This window comes from Panthera pardus, unplaced genomic scaffold (assembly GCF_024362965.1).
Source record: "Panthera pardus isolate Hobbes unplaced genomic scaffold, ASM2436296v1 HiC_scaffold_27, whole genome shotgun sequence".
Lineage (NCBI taxonomy): Eukaryota > Metazoa > Chordata > Mammalia > Carnivora > Felidae > Panthera > Panthera pardus.
Window position 1 is genome coordinate 77,966,284 of NW_026526843.1, and position 21,185 is coordinate 77,987,468.

General features: G+C 37.9%; 1 protein-coding gene across 5 annotated transcripts in view; it reads left to right on the plus strand.

Annotated features, from left to right (window-relative positions):
• Positions 1-21,185, plus strand: part of PFKFB1 (6-phosphofructo-2-kinase/fructose-2,6-biphosphatase 1) — a 113,272-nt gene that overhangs the window by 32,041 nt on the left and 60,046 nt on the right. For 2 of the 5 annotated variants that reach the window (XM_019436667.2, XM_053891573.1), the window contains exon 2: positions 16,344-16,458. The exons of the other annotated variants lie outside the window; for them this stretch is intronic. In XM_019436667.2, the coding sequence (XP_019292212.1) occupies positions 16,413-16,458 (46 nt within the window). In that variant the 5' untranslated portion in view covers positions 16,344-16,412. The remainder of the gene's footprint in view (positions 1-16,343; positions 16,459-21,185) is intronic. 5 annotated transcript variants of the gene reach the window in all.

Here is a 21,185-nt window from a genome sequence, read left to right on the forward strand (position 1 = left end):
AAGAAGTCAGATTTATGAGTGCAAAATTGGTTGCAGTATTCCCTTATTGTCTTTTTTTTTTAAATATGAAATTTATTGTCAAATTGGTTTCCATACAGCACCCACTGCTCATCCCAACAGGTGCTCTCCTCAATACCCATCACCCACCCACCCCTCCCTCCCACCCCCCATAAACCCTCAGTTTGTTCTCAGTTTTTAGGAGTCTCTTTGTTTTGGCTCCCCTCCTTCTCTAACCATTTTTTTTCTTTCCCCTCCTCCATGGTCTTCCGCTAAGTTTCCCAGGATCCACATAGGAGTGAAAACAAATGGAATTTGTCCTTGTCTGCATGACTTATTTCACTTAGCATAACAATCCAGTTCCAACCACGTTGCTACCAAAGGCCATATTTCATTCTTTCTCATTGCCACATAGTATTCCATTGTGTATATAAACCACAATTTCTTTATCCATTTGTCAGTTGATAGTATCCCTTACTGGCTTTTTAGTGACTGTGAGATATATAGTGATGTCCTTTATTTCATTTTTTTTTATATTGCTGTTTGTGTCTTCCCTTTTATATTTGTCATTCAAGCTAGAAGTTTATTTAACCAATTTTTTTTGTTAGGAATCAGCTTTTATCTATTATTCTTTTTCTTGTGCCTGCTTTTGTTTATTTTGCTCTCATTTTTCTAGTTTTTTGAAGTTAGAACTTAGATCATTGATTTGAGACTTTTTCTTGTTTCCAGTGTTAGCATTTAGTGCTACAAATTCCCATCAGTACTGCTTTAGTTGCATCGCTCATATGAGTTGTATTTTTGGTCAAAGTTGTATTTTTACTTTCCATTGGTTCTATGTATATTTTTAAATGTTCTTTTTAGACTTTTTTTCTCAGCCATGGATTATCTGTAAGTATGTACTTTAATTTTCGAGTGTTTAGAGACCTTCCTCTCTTCTTTCTTTTGATTTTTACTGTGATTTCATTGTGACAAAAGAACACACTATGTATAATTCCAATCATTTTTAATTTACTGAGTGTTGTTTAATGGTCCAGAACACAGTGAATGAACCATGAGTACTTGAACAAAACATTTCTTTTGGTGTTTCTAGGTGTGGTGTTTTATATATGTCAATGAGATATTTTGATTGATTGTGTTGTTTAGTTATATGTTCTTGCTAATTCTAATAATCCTATCAATTACTGAGAGTGTGTGTTGGAGTCTTCAAATATACTTGTAGTTGTGTATATTTCTTCTTTCATCTCTATCAGGTTTGCTTCATTTATTTTGAGTCTGTTTTTCTGGTGTGCACTTTGGATTGTCATAACTTCCTAGGGATTAATCATTTTATCACTATGTAATGCCCCTTTTTGTATGTAGTAATTTTCTTTGTGCTGAAGTCTAATTACTGGATATTAATTGAGCCACTGTTTCTTTTTTTTTTTTTGTAAATTAATGATTGTAAGGTATATTATTTTTTGTTTAAAACATGCATTTATTAATGCATTTAAATATGAAAATAATAAGCCCATTACATGTTAACATAAGTAGCATATTTTTTCATTAAAAATAATTTTAGGGGCACCTGGGTGGCTCAGTTGGTTGAACATCCAACATCAGCTCAGGTCATGATCTCACAGTTTTTAAGTTTGAGTCCCACATTGGGCTTGCTGCTGTCAGTGTGGACTCTACTTACAATCTTCTGTTCCTCTCTCTTTGTCCCTCTCCCGCTTGCACTGTCGCTCTCAGAAATAAATAAAACATTAAAACAATTTTAATAATTATTTTAAAAAATGGGAAAGAAAATTTATTTTCCATATTTGCAAGTCTCTTCTATGTGTGGCTTAATAGAAGTTAGGTGTATTGTTATATGTTCTGCATTCAATCTGTTGCAATGTTTTACCTTGGCGAAATATATATAGAAAAATTATCCTCACATACAATAGCTTGGAAACACAGCAATATGGTAGTAGACTTTGTTTTTAGATAATGGTATTTTCTTTGATATTTTACCAAAATTGGACATTAGACTAGGCAGTGATTTCTTGGCTATGACAGCAAAGGCACAAGCAACAACAAGAAAAAGAGACAAGTGAGACTACCTCAAGCTAAAAAGCTTCTGCATGGCAAAAACAAAAACAAAAAATAAAAACAAAAATAAAACACAACAGAGAGAAAAATGCAATCTATGGAATGAGAAAACATATTTGCAAACCATATATCATATAAGGGGTTAATATCCAAAATATATAAAAAACACCTTCAACTCAATAGCAAAAAAGAAAAAAAAAGAAAAAAGAAAAACCTGTTTTAAAAAAATGGTCAAAGTACTTGGATAGAAATTTCTTCAAAGAAGACATACAAATGGCCAATGGATTTATGTAAAGATGCTCATAAAAATATACTTGTTATTATTTATCATCAGAGAAATGCATATCAAAACCACAGGTTTCATCTCAAACCTGTTAGGATGCCTATTACATATTTAAAAAGATAACAAGTTTTGGAGAAAATGTGGAGTAACTGGAACCCTTTTACACTGTTGGTGGAAAAGTAAAATGGTGCAGCTCCTATGGAAAACCGTATGAAGGAAACAGGGAAGATGGCAGCCTAGGAGGACACTGGGCTCACCATGTGTCCTGCTGATCACTTAGATTCCACCTACACCTGCCTAAATAACCCAGAAAACTGCCAGAAGACTAGCAGAACGGAGTCTCCGGAGCCAAGCGAAGATGAGAGGCCCAAGGAAGAGGGCAGGAAGGGCTGTGAAGCAGTGCACACTCCACGAACTGGCGGGAGGGAGCTGGGGCAGAGGGGCAGCCCGCCGGCCAAGAAGAGACCCCGAGTCTGGCTTGCAAAAGTGGAGAGGCCGCACAGAGTGTGTTCTGACAGCAAGCGGGACTTGACATCTGGAATGTTATAAGCTAACAGCTCTGCTCAGAGAACGGGAGGGCGGGAGGACAACGGGAGGGAGAGTTGTTGAGCCCTGGACAACAGAGCTCACCTTGGCGGGGAACAAAGGCCCTTGCCAGCACCATCTCCATCGCCCATCCCCCAGCCAAAATCCCAAAGGGAACCAGTTCCTACCAGGGAACTTGCTTGCTTTTGATATTTTATTTATTTATTTATTTATTTATTTAAACACCCAATGCTGTGCTTCTGCGGATCCATCCCTCCGGTGGGTCTGGCTCCCTCCCGGTGCTGCAGGGCCCCTCCCGAAGCGGATCTCCGAAGGAAAAGCGAGCTGAGCTGGCCCCTCCCGCCCCTGTGCACCTTGCCGATCCACCCCAGCTAATATGCCAGATCCCCAGCACCACAAGCCTGGCAGTGTGCAAGTAGCCCAGACGGGCCATGCCACCCCACCCCACAGTGAATCCCACCCCTAGGAGAGGGGAAGAAAAGGCACACACCAGTCTGACTGTGGCCCCAGTGGTGGGCTGGGGGCAGACATCAGGTCTGACTGCAGCCCCGCCCACCAATGCAAGTTATTCAAGACAGCACAGGGGAAGTGCCCTGCAGTCCCACACCACTCCAGGGACTATCCAAAATGAAGAAATGGAAGAATTCCCCTCAGAAACACATCCAGGAAATAACAACAGCTAATGAACTGATCAAAAACGATTTAAACAATATAACAGAAAGTGAATTTAGAATAATAGTCATAAAATTAATCGCTGGGCTTGAAAATAGTATAGAGGACAGCAGAGAATCTCTTGCTACAGAGATCAAGGGACTAAGGAACAGCTAGGAGGAGCTAAAAAATGCTATCAACGAGCTGCAAAATAAAATGGAGACAACTATGGCTCGGATTGAAGAGGCAGAGGAGAGAACAGGTGAACTAGAAGATAAAATTATGGAAAAAGAAGAAGCTGAGAAAAAGAGAGATAAAAAAATCCAGGAGTATGAGGGGAAAATTAGAGAACTAAGTGATGCACTAAAGAGAAATAATCTATGCATAATTGGTATTCCAGAGGAGGAAGAGAGAGGGAAAGGTGCTGAAGGTGTACTTGAAGAAATAATAGCTGAGAACTTCCTGGATCTGGGGAAGGAAAAAGGCATTGAAATCCAAGAGGCACAGAGAACTCCCTTCAGACATTACTTGAATCGATCTTCTGCACAACATATCATAGTGAAACTGGCAAAATACAAGAATAAAGAGAAAATTCTGAAAGCACTTAGAGATAAACGTGCTCTAACATATGAAGGGAGACCTATAAGACTCGTGACTGATCTCTCTTCTGAAACTTGGCAGGCCAGAGAATATAAATTCTCTCAGTTGTTTTCTTGAAAATGTGTTTATTTCATCCTCGTTTTTGAAAAGCAAAGGCAGTCACAAGAGGGAAGTATATAGTATATAGTAATTGCAGGCCTTCCTAAAGAAGGAAGAAAGGTCTCAGACACAACCTAACCTTCCACCTTAAATAGCTGGAAAAGAACAGCAAATAAAATCTAAAATTAGCAGAAGAGAGGAAGTAATAAGGATTAGAACAGAAATCAATGCTATTGAAACAAACAGACAAATAAACAAACAAACAAAACCCAGTAGAACAGGTCAATGAAACCAGAAGCTGGTTCTTTGAAAAAATTAACAAAATTGGTAAACCACTAGGCAGTTTGATCAAAAAGAAAAAGGAAAGGACCCAAATAAATAAAACCAAGAATGAAAGAGGAGAGATCACAACCAACACAGCAGAAATAAAAACAATAATAAGAGAATATTATGAGCAATTATACGTCAATAAAATGGGCAATCTGGAAGAAATGGACAAATTTCTAGAAAGAAATAAACTGCAAAAACTGAAACAGGAAGAAATAGAAAATTTTAACAGACCCATAACCAGTAAAGAAATCTAACTAGTAATCACAAATCTCCCAAAAACCAAGAGTCCATGGCTAAGTGGCTTTCCAGGGGAATTCTACCAAACATTTAAGGAGGAGTATACACCTATTCTCTTGAAGCTGTTCCAAAAAAATAGAAATGTAAGAAAAACTTCCAAACTCTTTCTATGAAGCCAGCATTACCTTGATTCTGAAAACAGAGACCCACTAAAAAGGAGAACTATAGACCAATCTCCCTGATGAACATGAATGCAAACATCCTCAACAAGATATTAGCCATCCAGATCCAACAATAAATTTAAAAAGTTATTCATCATGACCAAGTGTGACTTATACCTGGGATGCAGGGCTGGTTCAATATCTGCAAAACATTTAACGTAATTCATCACATCAATAAAAGAAAGGACAAGAACCAAATGATCCTCTCAATAGATGCAGAGAAAGCACTTGACAAAATACAACATCGTCTCTTGATAAAAACCCTCAAGAAAGTAGGGATAGAAGGATCATACCTCCAGATCATAAAAGCCATATGTGAACGACCCAAAACTAATATCATCCCTAATGGGGAAAAACTGAGAGCTTTCCCCTTAAGGTCAAGAACAAGACAGGGATATCCACTCTCACCACTGTCATTCAACATAGTATTGGAAGTCTTAGCCTCTGCAATCAGACAACACAAGGAAATAAAGGCAGCCAAATCGGCCAGGAAGAGGTCAAATTTTCACTCATAGAAGATGACTTGATACTCTATATTGAAAACCTAAAAGATTCCACCAAAAAACTGCTAAAACTGATTCATGAATTCAGCAAAGTTGCAGGATATAAAATCAACACACAGATATCGGTTGCATTCCTATACACCAACAATGAAGCAGCAGAAAGAGAAATCAAGGACTTGATCCCATTTACAGTTGCACAAATAACCATGAAATACCTAGGAATAAATCTAACCAAAGAGGTGAAAAATTTATACACTGAACACTATAGAAAGCTTATGAAAGAAATTGAAGAAGACAGAAAGAAATGGAAAAAGATTCCATGCTCCTGGATAGGAAGACAAATACTGTTAAAATGTTAATACTACCCAAAGCAATCTGCATACTCAATGCAATCCCTACCAAAATAACACCAGCATTCTTCACAGAGCTAGTAAAAATAATCCTAAAATTTGTATGGAACCATAAAAGACCCGAATAGCCAAAGCAATGTTGAAGAAGAAAACCAAAACCGGAGGCATCACAATCCCAGACTTCAAGCTATACTAAAAGTTGTAATCATCAAGACAGTATGGTACTGGCACAAGAACAGACACTCAGATCAATGGAACAGAATAGAGAACCCAGAAATGGACCCACAAACTTATGGCCAACTAATCTATGACAAAGCAGGAAAGAATATCCAATGGAATAAAGACAGTCTCTTCAGCAAGTGGTGCTGGGAAAACTGGACAGCGACATGCAGAAGAATGAACCTGGACCACTTTCTTACCCCATACACAAAGATAAACTCAAAATGGATGAAATACCTCAATGTAAGACAGGAAGCTATCAAAATCCTCGAGGAGAAAGCAGGCAAAAACCTCTTTGATATTGGCTGCAGCAACTTCTTACTCAACATGTCTCTGGAGGCAAGGGAAACAAAAGCAAAAATGAACTACTGGGACCTCATCAAAATAAAAATCTGCACAGTGAAGGAAAGAATCAGCAAAACTGAAAGGGAACCAACGGAATGGGAGAAGATATTTACAAATGACATATCAGATACAGGGTTAGTATCCAAAATCTACAAAGAACTTATCCAATTCAACACCCAAAAAACAAATAATCCAGTGAAGAAATGGGCAAAAGACATGAACAGACACTTCTACAAAGAAGACATTCAGATGGCCAACCGACACATGTAAAAATGCTCCACATCACTCACCATCAGGGAAATCAAAATCAAAACCACAATGGGATACCAGCTCACACTGTCAAAATGGCTAACATAAACAACTCACGCAACAACAGGTGTGGCAAGGATGTGGAGAAAGAGGATCTCTTTTGCATTGCTGGTGGGAATGCAAACTTGTGCAGCTACTCTGGAAAACAGTATGGAGGTTCCTCATAAAATTAAAAATAGAACTACCCCACGACCCACAATTGCACTACTTTTATTTAAATTCAAGTTAGTTAACATACAGTGTAGTAATAGTTTCAGATATACAATATAGTGATTCAATACTGCCATACAATACCCAGTGCTCATCACGGCTGCACTCCTTAATTGCCATCAGCTATTTACCCAACCCTCAATCAACTCCCCTCTGTTAACCATCAATTTGTTCTTTTTTTTAATAAGAAATTTATTGTCAAATTGGTTTCCATACAACACCCAGTGCTCATCCAAACAGGTGCCCTCCTCAATACCATCACCCACTCTCCCCTCCCTCCCACGTCCCATCAACCCGAAGTTTGTTCTCAGTTTTTAAGAGTCTCTTATGTTTTGGCTTCCTCCCTGTCTAACCTTTTTTTTTCCCTTCCCCTCCCCCATGGTTTTCTATTAAGTTTCTCGGGATCCACATGTGAATGAAAACATATGGTATCTGTCTTTCTCTGTATGATTTATTTCACTTAGCATAACACTCTCCAGTGCCATCCACCTTGCTACAAAAGGCCATATTTCACTCTTTCTCATTGCCGTGTAGTATTCCATTGTGTATATAAACCACAATTTCTTTATCCATTTATCAGTTCATGGATATTTAGGTTCGTCCCATAGTTTGGCTAGTGTTGAAAGTGCTGCTATAAACATTGGGGTAAAGGGCCCCTATGCATCAGCATTTCTGTATCCCTTGGGTAAATTCCTAGCAGTGCTATATCTGGGTCATAGTGTAGATCTATTTTTCAATTTTTTGAGGAACCTTCACACTGTTTTCCAGAGCGGCTGCACCAGTTTGCATTCCCACCAACAGTGCAAGAGGGTTCCCATTTCTCCACATCCTCTCCAGCATCTATAGTCTCCTGATTTGTTCATTTTAGCCACTCTGACTGACATGAGGTGGTATCTCATTGTGGTTTTCATTTTTATTTCCCTGATGAGGAGCGACGTTGAGCATCTTTTCATGTGCCTGTTGGCCATCTGAATGTCTTCTTTAGAGAAGTGTCTTTTCAATGTTTTCTGCCCATTTCTTCACTGGATTATTTGTTTTTAAGGTGTGGAGCTTGGTGAGCTCTTTATAGATTTGGGATACTAGCCCTTTGTCCGATATGTTATTTGCAAATATCTTTTCCCATTCCGTTGGTTGCCTTTTAGTTTTGTGGATTGTTTCCTTTGCAGTGCAGAAGCTTTTGATCTTCATGAGGTCCCAATAGTTCAGTTTTGCTTTTAATTCCCTTGCCTTTGGAGATGTGTCAAGTAAGAAATTGCTGCGGCTGAGGTCAGAGAGTTTTTTTCCCGCTTTCTCCTCTAGGGTTTTGATGGTTTCCTGTCTCACATTCAGGTCCTTTATCCATTTTGAGTTTTTTTTTGTGTGTGTGAATGGTGTAAGAAAGTGGTCTAGTTTCAATCTTCTGCATGTTGTTGTCCAGTTCTCCCACCACCATTTATTAAAGAGACTGTCTTTTTTCCATTGGATATTCTTTCCTGCTTTGTCAAACACTATTTGGCCACACTTTTGTGGGTCTAATTCTGGGGTTTCTGTTGTATTCCATTTGTCTATGTGTCTGTTTTTGTGCCAATACCATGCTGTCTTGATGATGACAGCTTTGTAGTAGAGGCTAAAGTCTGGGATTGTGATGCCTCCCACTTTGGTCTTCTTCTTCAATATTACTTTGGCTATTCGGAGCCTTTTGTGGTTCCATACGAATTTTAGGATTGCTTGCTCTAGCTTCGACAAGAATGCTGGTGCAATTTTGATTGGGATTGCATTGAATGTGTAGATAGCTTTGGGTAGTATTGACATTTTGACAATATTTACTCTTCCAATCCATGAGCACGGAATGTCTTTCCATTTCTTTATATCTTCTTCAATTTCCTTCATAAGCTTTCTATGGATTTCAGCATACAGATCTTTTACATCTTTAGTCAGGTTTATTCCTAGGTATTTTGTGCTTCTTGGTGCAATTGTGAATGGGATAAGTTTCTTTATTTGTCTTTCTTTTGTTTCATTATTAGTATATAAGAATGCAACTGATTTCTGTACACTGATTTTGAATCCTGCGACTTTGCTGAATTCATGTGTCAGTTCTAGCAGAATTTTGGTGGAATCTATCTGGTTTTCCATGTATAATATCATGTCATCTGCAAAAAGTGAAAGCTTGACTTCATCTTTGCTAATTCTGATGCCTTTGATTTCATTTTGTTGTCTTATTACTGATGCTAGCACTTCCAAAACTATGTGAAACAACAGCGGTGAGAGTGGACATTCCTGTCGTGTTCCTGATCACAGGGGGAAACCTCTCAGTTTTTCCCCATTGAGGATGATATTAGCTGTGGGCTTTGCATAAATGGCTTTTCTGATGTTTAAGTATGTCCCTTCTATCCCAACTTTTTCGAGGGATTTTATTAAGAAAGGATGCTGAATTTTATCAAATGCTTTTTCAGCATCGATTGACAGGATCATATGGTTCTTATCTTTTCTTTTATTAATGTGATGTATCACATTGATTGATTTCCGAATGTGGAACCAGCCCTGCAGCCCAGGAATGAATCCTGCTTGATCATGGTGAATAATTCTTTTTATATGCTGTTGAATTCGATTTGTTAGTATCTTATTGAGAATTTTTGCATCTATATTCATCAGGGATATTTGCCTGTAGTTGTCTTTTTTTGTTGGGTCTCTGTCTGGTTTGGGAGTCAAAGTAATGCTGGCTTCATAGAATGGGTCTGGACGTTTTCCTTCCCTTTCTGTTTCTTGGAACAGGTTAAGAAGGATAGGTATTAACTGTACTTTAAATGTCTGATAGAATTTCCCTGGGAAGCCATCTGGTCCTGGACTCTTATTTCTTGGGAGATTTTTGATAACTGATTCAATTTTTTCTCTGGTTATGCATCCATTAATGTTTTCTATTACTTCATGTTTGAGTTTTGGAAGTGTGTGGGTGCTGAGGAATTTTTCCATTTCTTCCAGGTTGTCCAGTTTGTTGGCAGATATTTTTTCATAGTGTTCCCTGATAATTGCCCATATTTCTGAGGGATTGGTTGTAATAATTCCATTTTCATTCATGATTTCATCTAATTGGGTCATCTTCCTTTTCTTTTTGAGCAGCCTGGCTAGAGGTTTATCAATTTTGTTTAATTTTTCAAAAAAACCAAGTCTTGGTTTCACTGATCTGCTCTACAGTTTTTTTTTTTTTTTTTAGATTTTATATTGTTTATTTTTGCTCTGATCTTTATTATTTCTCTTCTGCTGGGTTTGGGGTGTCTTTGCTCTTCTGCTTCTATTTCCTTTACGTGTGCTGGTAGATTTTGTATTTGGGATTTTTCTTGTTTCTTGAGATAGGCCTGGATTGCAATGTATTTTCCTCTCAGGACTGCCTTTGCTGCATCCCAAAGCGTTTGCATTGTTGTATTTTCATTTTCATTTGTTTCCATATGTTTTTAAATTTCTTCTCAAATTGCCTGGTTGACCCATTCATTCTTTTGTAGGGTGTTCTTTAACCTCCATGCTTTTGGAGGTTTTCCAGACTTTTTCCTGTGATTGATGTCAAATTTCATAGCATTGTGGTCTGACAGTGTGAATGGTAGGATCTCAATTCTTTTATACTTATGAAGGGCTGTTTTGTGACCCAGTATGTGATCGATCTTGGAGAATGTTCCATGTGAACTTGAATAGAAAGTATATTCTGTTGCTTTGGGATGCAGAGTTCCAAATATATCTGTACAGTCCATCTGATCCAATGTATCATTCAGGGCCCTTGTTTCTTTATTGATCCTGTGTCTAGATCTGTCCATTACTGTAAGAGGAGTATTAAAGTCCCCTTCAATGACCACATTCTTATCAATAAGGTTGCTTATGTTTGTGAGTAATTGTTTTATATATTTGGGGGCTCCTGTATTTGGCACATAGACATTTATAATTGTTTAGCTCTTCCTGATGGATAGACGGTGTAATTATTATATAACTCCCTTCTTCACCTCTTGTTACAGCCTTTAATTTAAAGTCTGATTTTTCCAGGGGCACCTGGGTGGCTCAGTCGATTAACCGTCCGACTTTGGCTCAGGTAATGATCTCTCTGTTTGTGAGTTGGTGCCCTGCGTCAGGCTCTGTGCTGACAGCTCGGAGCCTGGATCCTGCTTCGGATTCTGTGTCTCCTTCCCTCTCTGCCCTTCCCCCACTTGTTCTCTGTCTCTCTCTGTCTATCAAAAATAAATAAATGTAAAAGAAAATAATTCTAGTTTGTCTGATATTAGTATGGCTACTCAGCTTTATTTTGACTTCCAGTAGCATGATAGATAGTTCTCCATCCCCTCACTTTCAGTCTGAAGGTGTCCTCAAGTCTAAAATGCATCTCTTGTAGACAGCAAATAGATGGGTCTTGTTTTTTTTATCCATTCTGATACCCTATGTCTTTTGGTTGGAGCATTTAGTCCATTTACATTCAGTTTTATTGAAAGATATGGGTTTAGAGTCATTGTGATGTCTGTAGGTTTCATGCTTGCAGTGATGCCTCTGGTAGTTTGTGGTCCTTGCAACATTTCACTCACAGGATCCCCCTTAGGATATGTTGTAGGGTTGGTTTAGTCATGATGAATTCCTTCAGTTTTTGTTTGTTTGGGAAGACCTTTATCTCTCCTTCTATTCTAAATGACAGATTTGCTGGATAAAGGATTCTCAGCTGCATATTTTTTTCTGTTCATCACATTGAAGATTTCCTGCCATTCCTTTCTGGCCTGCCAAGTTTCAGTAGATAGGTCTGTCACTAGCCTTATTGGTCTCCCTTTATGTGTAAGAGCGTGTTTATCCCTAGCTGCTTTCAGAATTTTCTCTTTATCCTTGTATTTTGCCAGTTTCACTATGATATGTCGTGCAGAAGATCAATTCAAGTTACATCTGAAGGGAGTTCTCTGTGCCTCTTGGATTTCTGTGCCTTTTTCCTTCCCCAGATCAGGGAAGTTCTCAGCTATGATTTGTTCAAGTACACCTTCAGCCCCTTTCTCTCTCTCTTCCTCTTCTGGAATTCCTATTATACGGATATTGTTGCGTTTAATTGCATCACTTAGTTCTCTAATTTTCCCCTCGTACTCCTGGATCTTTTATCTCTCTTTTTCTCAGCTTCCTCTTTTTCCATAATTTTATCTTCTAATTCACCTATTCTCTCCTCTGCCTCTTCAATCTGAGCTGTGGTCACCTCCATTTTATTTTTCACCTCATCTTAACATTTTTTAGCTCCTTGTGACTATTTCTTAGTCCCTTGTTCTCTGTAGCAACAGATTCTGTGCTGTGTTCTATACTTTTTTCAAGCCCATAGGTTAATTTTATGACTATTATTCTAAATTCTTGCTCTGTTATATTGCTGAAATCATTTTTGATCAATTTGTTAACTATCGCTACTTCCAGGAGTTTCTTTTGAGGAAAATTCTTCCATTTTGTCATTTTGAATAGTCCCTGGGGTGCCACAGAACTTCAGGGCACTTCCTCTGTGCTGTCTGGAGTAACTTGTGTTGGTGGGCGGGACCACGGTCAGACCTGATGTCTGTCCCCAGCCCACTGCTGGGGCCATAGTCAGACTGGTGTGTACCTTATCTTTCCCTCTCCCAGGGGCAGGACTCACTGTGGAGTGGTGTGGACCCTGTGTGGGTTACTTGCACACTTGGAGGCTTGTGGTGCTGCTATGATGGCTCTGGCATATTAGCTGGGGTGGATAAGCAAGCTTCACAGGGGCAGGAGGGGCAGGCTCATCTTGCTTTGCCATCAGTTGTCCCCTGCGGGCCCTGCAGCACCAGGAGGGAGGCCGACCCGTCAGAGTGATGGATCCACAGAAGCACAGCATTGGGTGTTTGCGCGGTGCAAGCAAGTTTGGTGAACTGATTCCCTTTGGGGTTTTGGCTGGGGAAATGGGAGAGGGAGATGGCGGTGACCAACGCCTTTGTTCCCTGCCGAGCTGAGCTCTGTCTTCCAGGGCTCAATACATCTCCTTCCCAATGTCCTCTCACCCTCCCACTCTCCGAGCAGAGCTGTTGACTTATAACATTCCAGATGTTAAGTCTCATTGGCTATCAGAACTCATGGAGTCCTCCCCCTCCGCTTTTGCATGCCAGACTTCAGGGGCTCTGCCTTGCCAGGCAGGCTGCCTTTCCACTGCCCCAGCTCCCTCCCACCAGTCCGTGTAGCACGCACTGCCTCTCTACCCTTTCTACCCTCTTCTGTGGGCCTCTTGTCTACATTTGGCTCCAGATAGTCCATTCTGCTTGTCTTCTGGTGGTTTTCTGGGTTATTTAGGCAGATGTGGGTGGAATCTAAGTGATCAGCAGGACGAGGTGAGTCCAGCATCCTCCTTCACTGCCATCTTCTCCCTCGCCATATATCTAAAAAACCTTAATTTGTTCTTTATAGTTAACAGTCTTTTTCTTTGTTTTCCTCTCTCTCTTTTGTTCCCCATTGCTCAGTTGTTTTGTTTCTCAAATTCCACATATGAATGAAATCGTATGTTTTTTTTTCTCTGACTGACTTATTTCACTTAACATAATACTCTCTACTGCCATCCATGTTGTTGCAAATGGCAAGACTTAATTCTCTTTTATGGCTGAGTAATATTACATATATATATATATATATATATATATATATATATACATATATATATCTTGTTCTTTATCCATTACTGTGTCAATGAACACTTGGGCAGTTTCCATAATTTGGCAATTGTAGATAATGCTGCTATAAACATTGGGGTGAATTTATCCATTTGAATTAATATTTTTGTATTTTTGGGGTAAATATTTAGGAGTACAATTGCTGGATCATATGATAGTCCTAATTTTAAAATTTTGAGGAGCCCAGCCCCCATAATGTTTTCCACAGTGGCTGCACCTGTTTGCACTCCCACCAACAGTGCAAGAAGGTTCTATTTTATCCACATCCTTAACAACACATGTTGTTCTTGTGTTGTTGGTGTTATCCATTCCCACAGGTATGAGATGAATCTCATTATAGTGTGGATTTGTATTTCCCTGATGATCAGTGATGTTGACCACATCTTTTCCTGTGCCCGATGGCCATTTCTATGTCTTTGGGAAAGTGTCTATTCATGTCTTCTGCTCATTATTTAATTGGATTATATATTTTTTCGGTGTTAAGTTTTTTAAATTATTTTTAAATTAATTAATTTATTTTTATTTTTTGACATTTATTTATTATTGAGAGACAGAGAGAGACAAAGCATGAGCATAGGAGGGCCTTTAAAGCAGGGAGACACAGAATCCAAAGCAGGCTCCAGGCTCTGAGCTGTCATCACAGTTCCTGACGCCGGGTTCAAACCCATAAACTGGGAGATCATGACCTGAGCTGAAGTCAGACACTTAACCGACTGAGCCACCCAGGCACCCTTTAATTTATTTTTTTTAATTACATACAATTTAGGTAACATATAATGTAATGATTGTTTCAGGAGTAGAATTTAGTTATTCGTCACTTGCATATAACACCCAGTGTTCATCTTAACAAGTGTCCTCCTTAATGCCCCTTGCCCATTTAGCCCATCCCCCCACCAAAACCCTGCCAGCAACCCTCAGTTTGTTCTCTGTATTATTTGTCTTTTAGGTTTGTCCCCCTCCCTGTTTTAATATTTTTTTTGCTTCCCTTCCTTTATGTTCATCTGCTTTGTATCTTAAATTCCACATGTGAGTGAAGTCATATGATATTTGTCTTTCCCTGATTGACTACTTTTGCTTAGCATAACACACTCTAGTTCCATCCACATTGTTGCAAATGGCAAGATTTCATTCTTTCTGATAGCTGAGTAATATTCCATTGTGTGTATGTGTATATATATGTGTGTGTACACACACACACACACATATATTCCATATATTCCATATATACATATATATACCACATCTTCTATCTATTCATCAGTCAATGGGCATTTGGGCTCTTTCCATACTTGGGCTATTGTCAATAGTGCTGCTATAAACACTGGGACATAAAATATGTCCCTTCGAAATAGCACTCCTGTATTTTTGGATAACTACCTAGTAGTGCAATTGCTGGGTCATAGGGTGGTTCTATTTTTAATTTTTTGAGGAACCTCGATACTAATTTCCAAAGTGGCTGCACCAGTTTGCATTCCCATGAGCAATGCAAAAGGGATCCTCTTTCTCAGCATCCTCACCAACATCTGTTGTTTCCTGGGTTGTTAATTTTAGCCATTGTGACTGGTGTGAGGTGGTATCTCATTGTGGTTTTGATTTGTATTTCCCTAATGATGAGTGATGTTGAGCATTTTTTTATGTGTCTGTTAGCCATCTGTATGTCTTTGGAAAAGTGTCTATTCATGTCTTTTGCCCAGTTCTTCACTGGGTTATTTGTTTTTTGGGGTGTTAACTTTGATAAGTTCTTTATAGATTTTGGATACTAACCCTTTATCTGATATTTCATTTGCAAATACAGACACATAGATACAATGGAATAGAGAACCCAGAAATGGGCCCACACACATCTGCCAACTAATCTTTGACAAAGCAGGAAAGAATATCCAATGGAAAAAAGACAGTCTCTTCAGCAAATGAACCTGGACCACTTTCTTGCACCGTACACAAAAATAAATTAAAACTGGATGAAATATCTTTTAGAAGTTTTATATATTTACATTATATATTTAGCACAATAATCTATTTTGAGTTCCTTTTTGCAAAAGTACAAGGTTTGTGTTGAGGTTCATGTTTTGTATAGGGAGTTCCATTTGTTCTAGCACCACTTTTGAAAAGTCTCTATTTTCTCCATTGAATTGCTTTCGATTTTCCTAAATCAATTGACTGTATTTGTGTGGGTCTATTTGTGGGCTCTCTATTCTAATCCATTGACATATATGTCTATCCTTTTGACAATACCACACTGTCTTGAGCACTGTAGTTTTATAGTAAATCTTAAAATCAGGTACGGAGTTTCCTCCAAAATTGTTATTAACTTGCAAATTATTTTAACTATTTTAGTTCCTTTGATCTTCCATATTAACTTTGGAGTTGGTTTGTCTATATTTTCAAAAAATCCTGATGATAGTTTTTATTGATATTCTGTTAAATCTGTAGGTCATTTTGGAGAAAATGGACATATTTACTATGTTGAGTCTTTCAATCCATGAACACGATATGCGTATTTATTTAGTTGTTTGATTTCTTTTAGGAGCATTTTGCAGTTTTCAGCATACAGATCTTATACAGGTTTTGTTAGTATTATACCTAAGTATTTTTTTTATCTTATTAGAAGTATTATAGTTTTTTTCCTTAATTTTGTTCTTTAACTATTAATTGCTTATTTATCAGAATATGATTGACTTTTTTGTGTTGACATTGTATCCTGTGAAATTAATAAAATCACTTATTAGTTCTAGGAGTATTTGTTGCTTGGAACCCTCTCAGGAGCTTCCCAGGTGTAATATGAACCTAGACCCCTTATGAAGAAGGCAGGGAAAGATCAAAGAAAGAGGCAGGCCATTCCAGGTGGGTAGGCGGAAATTTTTAATAATAATAATGGGAACCTACATACAAGGCTCGTCTTGGCTGGCAGCAAGAAAAATGGATCCCTGCACCTGGTCTCCAAATCTTAAAAGTTTATCATGAGGCCCTAACTGGCTCAGTAACATACTATGCAGGTGTTTTCCTTTATTTTTTCCCTTTATTTTAGAGAGAAAGAGCGTGAGTGAGGGAGAGGGGCAGAGGGAGAGAGAGAAACTTAAGCAGACTCCACACTGAGCATGGAGCCTGATGCAGGGCTTGTCCCACGATCTTGTGATCATGACCTAAACAGAAACCAAGAGTCAGATGCTCAACATACTGAGCCACCCAGACACCCCGGTATTTTCATTTAAAAAATGTGTATTTATTTTGAGAGACAGAGGGAGGTGCAGAGTGAGAGGGTGAGAAAGAGAATCCCAAGGAGTGTCCTCGCTGTCACCACAGGGCCCAATGATCTCACAAACCGTGAGATCATGACCTTAGCTGAAATCAAGAGTTAGACATTTAACTGACTTAGCCGCCCAGACACCACCCCCCTCCCCATGCAGGTATTTCCAACACATCACCATCTCAATTTTGTCCTTGGAGCAGCCTCTGGGAGTGGGAAAACAAGTGGAACCCATATTCCTAGGACAGAGGAGGGAGTGAGGAGCCTCTGAGTGCTTAGGTCCAGCTCATGGAGCAATTGGCTATCATGTATTTTGATGATGTTCCTCAACAGAATTTTTTGCAGATTTACTGGAATTTTGTACAATCTGTATACAATCTGTATACCTTTTATTTGTTTGTTTTTGGCTTATAATACTGACTAGGAGTTTTAGTGCTATTGAATACAAGTGATGAAAGTAGATATCCTTGCTTTGTTCCTTTTTTTCCATTGTTTTCTGTTTTCTTTTTCTTTCTTTTGAAATTTTTACTTAAATTGTACTTAGTTAACATACAGTACAATATTGGTTTCAGTTGAATTCAGTGACTCATTACTTACATACAACACCCAGTGCTCATCATAACAATGATCTCCTTAATACCCATCACCCGTCTAGCCCATCTCCCACCTCATCCTTCCATCAATCTTCAGTTTGTTCTCTATCATTAAGAGACTCGTGGTTTGTTTTTCTTTCTCTAATAGGTTCATCTGCTTTGTTTCTTGAATTCCACTTATGTGTGAAATCATATGAAATTTGTCTTCCCTGACTGACTTATTTCACTTAGTATAATACTTTCTAGCTCCATTCATGTTGGTACAAATGGAAAGATTTCATTCTTTTTGATGACTATGTGTGTGTGTATATATATAATATATATAATATATATATAATACATATGTTATAATATATAATGTGTATTATATATAATATAATATATTATATATGTTATACAATATATATAATATATGATGTGTATGTATATATGTATAATATATAAATATATATATAATATAATATAATATAATATATATATACATACTAGTAATGTATATATATACATACACACACACACACACACACACACACACACACACCATCTCTTCTTTATCCATTTAACAGTTGATGGACATTTAGGCTCTTTCCACAGTTAGGTTATTGTTGATAATGCTGCTATAAACATTGAGGTGCATGTACCCCTTTGAATCTATATTTTTGTATTCTTCAGGTAAATACCTAATAGTGCAATTGCAGGATCATAGGGTAGTTCTATTTTTAACTTTTTGAGGAACCTCCATACTGTTCTCCAGAGTGACTGCACCAGTTTGTATTCCCACCAGCAGTTCAAGGGGGTTCCCCTTTCTCCACATTCTAACCAACACCTGTTGTTTCCTGTGTTATTAATTTTAACCATTCTGACAGGTATAGGGTGGTATCTCATCGTGGTTTTGATTTGTATTGCCTTGATGTAGAGTGATGTTGAGCATCTTTTCATGTGTCTGTAAGCCATCAGGGTGTCTTCTTTGGAAATAGTGTCTATTCATGTCTTCTGCCCATTTCTTAACTGATTTTTTTTTTAATTTTTAAATTTTATTTAAATCCAGGTAGTTAACATATAGTGTAATAACTATTTCAGGAGTAGAAGTCAATGATTCGTCACTTACATAAAATATCCAGTGCTCACCCTAACAAGTGCCCTCCTTAATACCTATCACCCATTTAGCCCATCCCCCCAACCAACACCCCTCCAGCAACCCTCAGTTTGTTCTCTGTATTTAAGAGTCTTTATGGTTTGCCACCCTCTCTGTTTTTATCTTATTTTTCTCCCCTTCCCCTATGTTCATCTATTTTGTTTCTTAAATTCCACATATGAGTGATATCATATATTTGTCTTTCTCTGACTGACTTATTTCACTTAGCATAATACACTCTAGTTCCATCCATGTAGTTGTAAATGGCAAGATTTCATTCCTTTTGATCACCAAGTAATACTCCATTGTATGTATATACACCACATCTTCTTTATCCATTCATCAGTTGATTGACATTTGGACTCTTTCCATACTCTGGCTATTGTAGATAGCACTGCTATAAACACTGGGGTGCACGTGCTTCTTAGAGTCTGCATTTTTATATCCTTTGCATAAATACCTAGTAGTACAATTGCTGGGTCATGGAGTAGTTCTAATTTTAATTTTTTGAAGAACCTCCATACTAATTTGCAGAGTGGCTGCATCAGTTTGCATTCCTACCAGCAGTGCACAAGGGATCCCCTTTCTGTGCATCCTTGTCAATATCTGTTGTTTCCTGAGTTGTCCATTTTAGGTGTGAGGTGGTATCTCAATATGATTTTGACTTGCATTTTCCTGATAATGAGTAATGTTGAGCATCTTTTCATGTGTTTGTTAGCCATCTGTATGTCTTCTTTGCAAAAGTGTCTATTCATATCTTTTGCCCATTTCTTCATTTGGTTATTTGTTTTTTGGATGTTGGATTTGATAAATTCTTTATAGATTTGGGATACTAACCCTTTATCAGATATGTCATTTGCAAATATCTTCATTTGTACTGTAGGCTGCCTTTTAGTTTTGGTTATTGTTTCCTTTGCTGTGCAAATGCTTTTGATCTTGATGAAGTCCCAATAGTTCATTTTTGCTTTTATTTCCCTTGTCTCAAAAGACATATTTAGAAAAATATTGCTATGGTTGATGTCAGAGACCTCACTGCTTGTGTGCGCTTCTAGTATTTTTATAGTTTCAGGTCTCACATTTAGATTTTTATGCTGGTATGAATTTATCTTTGTGTATGGTGTAAGACAGTGGTCAAGTATCATTTTTTTTGCATGTAGCAGACCAGTTTCCCCAATATCTTTTGTTGAAGAGACTTTTTTCCCATTGGATATTCTCTCCTGCTTTGTCAAAGATTAATGGACCATAAAATTATGGGTTTACTTCTGGGTTTTCTATTCTGTTCCATTGATCTCTGTATCTATTATTGTTCCACTATCATACTGTTTTAATGACTACAGCTTTGTAATATAACTTGAAGTACAGAATTGTGATGCCTCCAGCTTTGATTTTCTTTTTCAAAGTTGCTTTGGCTCTTTGGGGTCTTTTGTGGTTCCATAGACATTTTAGGACTTTTTTCCTTCTAATTCTGTGAAAAATGCTATTTGTATTTTGATAGTGATTGAATTAAATGTGTAGATTGCTTTGGGTATTATGGACATTTTAACAATATTTGTTCTTCCAATCAATGAGCATGGAATGTCTTTCCATTTCTTTTTTTAAATTATTTTTAGGGAGTGTGTGAGTGGGGAATTGGGGCTGAGGGTTTGGGAGAGAAAATCTTAAGTAGGTACCACAATCAGTGTGGAGTCTAACATGGGGCTCAATCCCATCACCTTGGGATTGTGACCTGAGCCAAAATTAAGAGCAAGACACTCAACCGACTGGGCCACAGAGGTGTCCCTGTCTTTCCATTTCTTTATGTCCTCTTCCACTTATTTTGTCATTGTTTTTTATTTTTCAGAGTACAGGTCTTTAACTTCTTTTGTTAGGTTTATTCCTAGATATCTTATTATTTTGGGTGCAATTGTAAATGGGATTGTTTTCTTAATTTTTTTTTTTTGCTGCTTCCTTATTGTGTATAGAAATGCAACCAATTTCTGTTTATTGTTTTTGTATGTTGTGACTTTACTAAACTTGTTTATCAGTTCTAGTCATTTTTTGATGGAGTCTTTTGGGTTTTCTATATATAGTATCATGTTATCTGCAAATAGTGAAGTTTTACTTCTTTCTTACCAATTTGGATACCATTTATTTCTTTTCATTGTCTAATTGCTGTGGCTAGGACTTCCATTACTATGTTCAAAAAAAGAGGTGAGGGTGTACAACCTTGTCTTGTTCGTGACTTTAGGGGGAAAGCCCTGTTTTTTCCCTATTGAGTATGATGCTCTTTGTGGGTTTTTCATATATGGCCTTCATTATGTTGAGGTGTGTTCACTCTCAACCTACTTTATTTAGGGCTTTTTATTATGAATAGATGTACTTTGACAAATACTTTTCCTGCATCTATTGAAATGATCATATGGTTTTTATCCTTTCTCTTAACTGGTATGATGTATCATGTTGATTGGTTTTTGAATATTGAACCATGTCACAGACTATGAGTTTGGAGTTCTCTCTTGTCCAGCAAGAGAGTGGACACATAACTGAATACAAGAGAGGCTAATGTCCGTGAGGAGACAAGAGCCCTGAACAGGGGCTTCATCTCTGTATTTTGAGC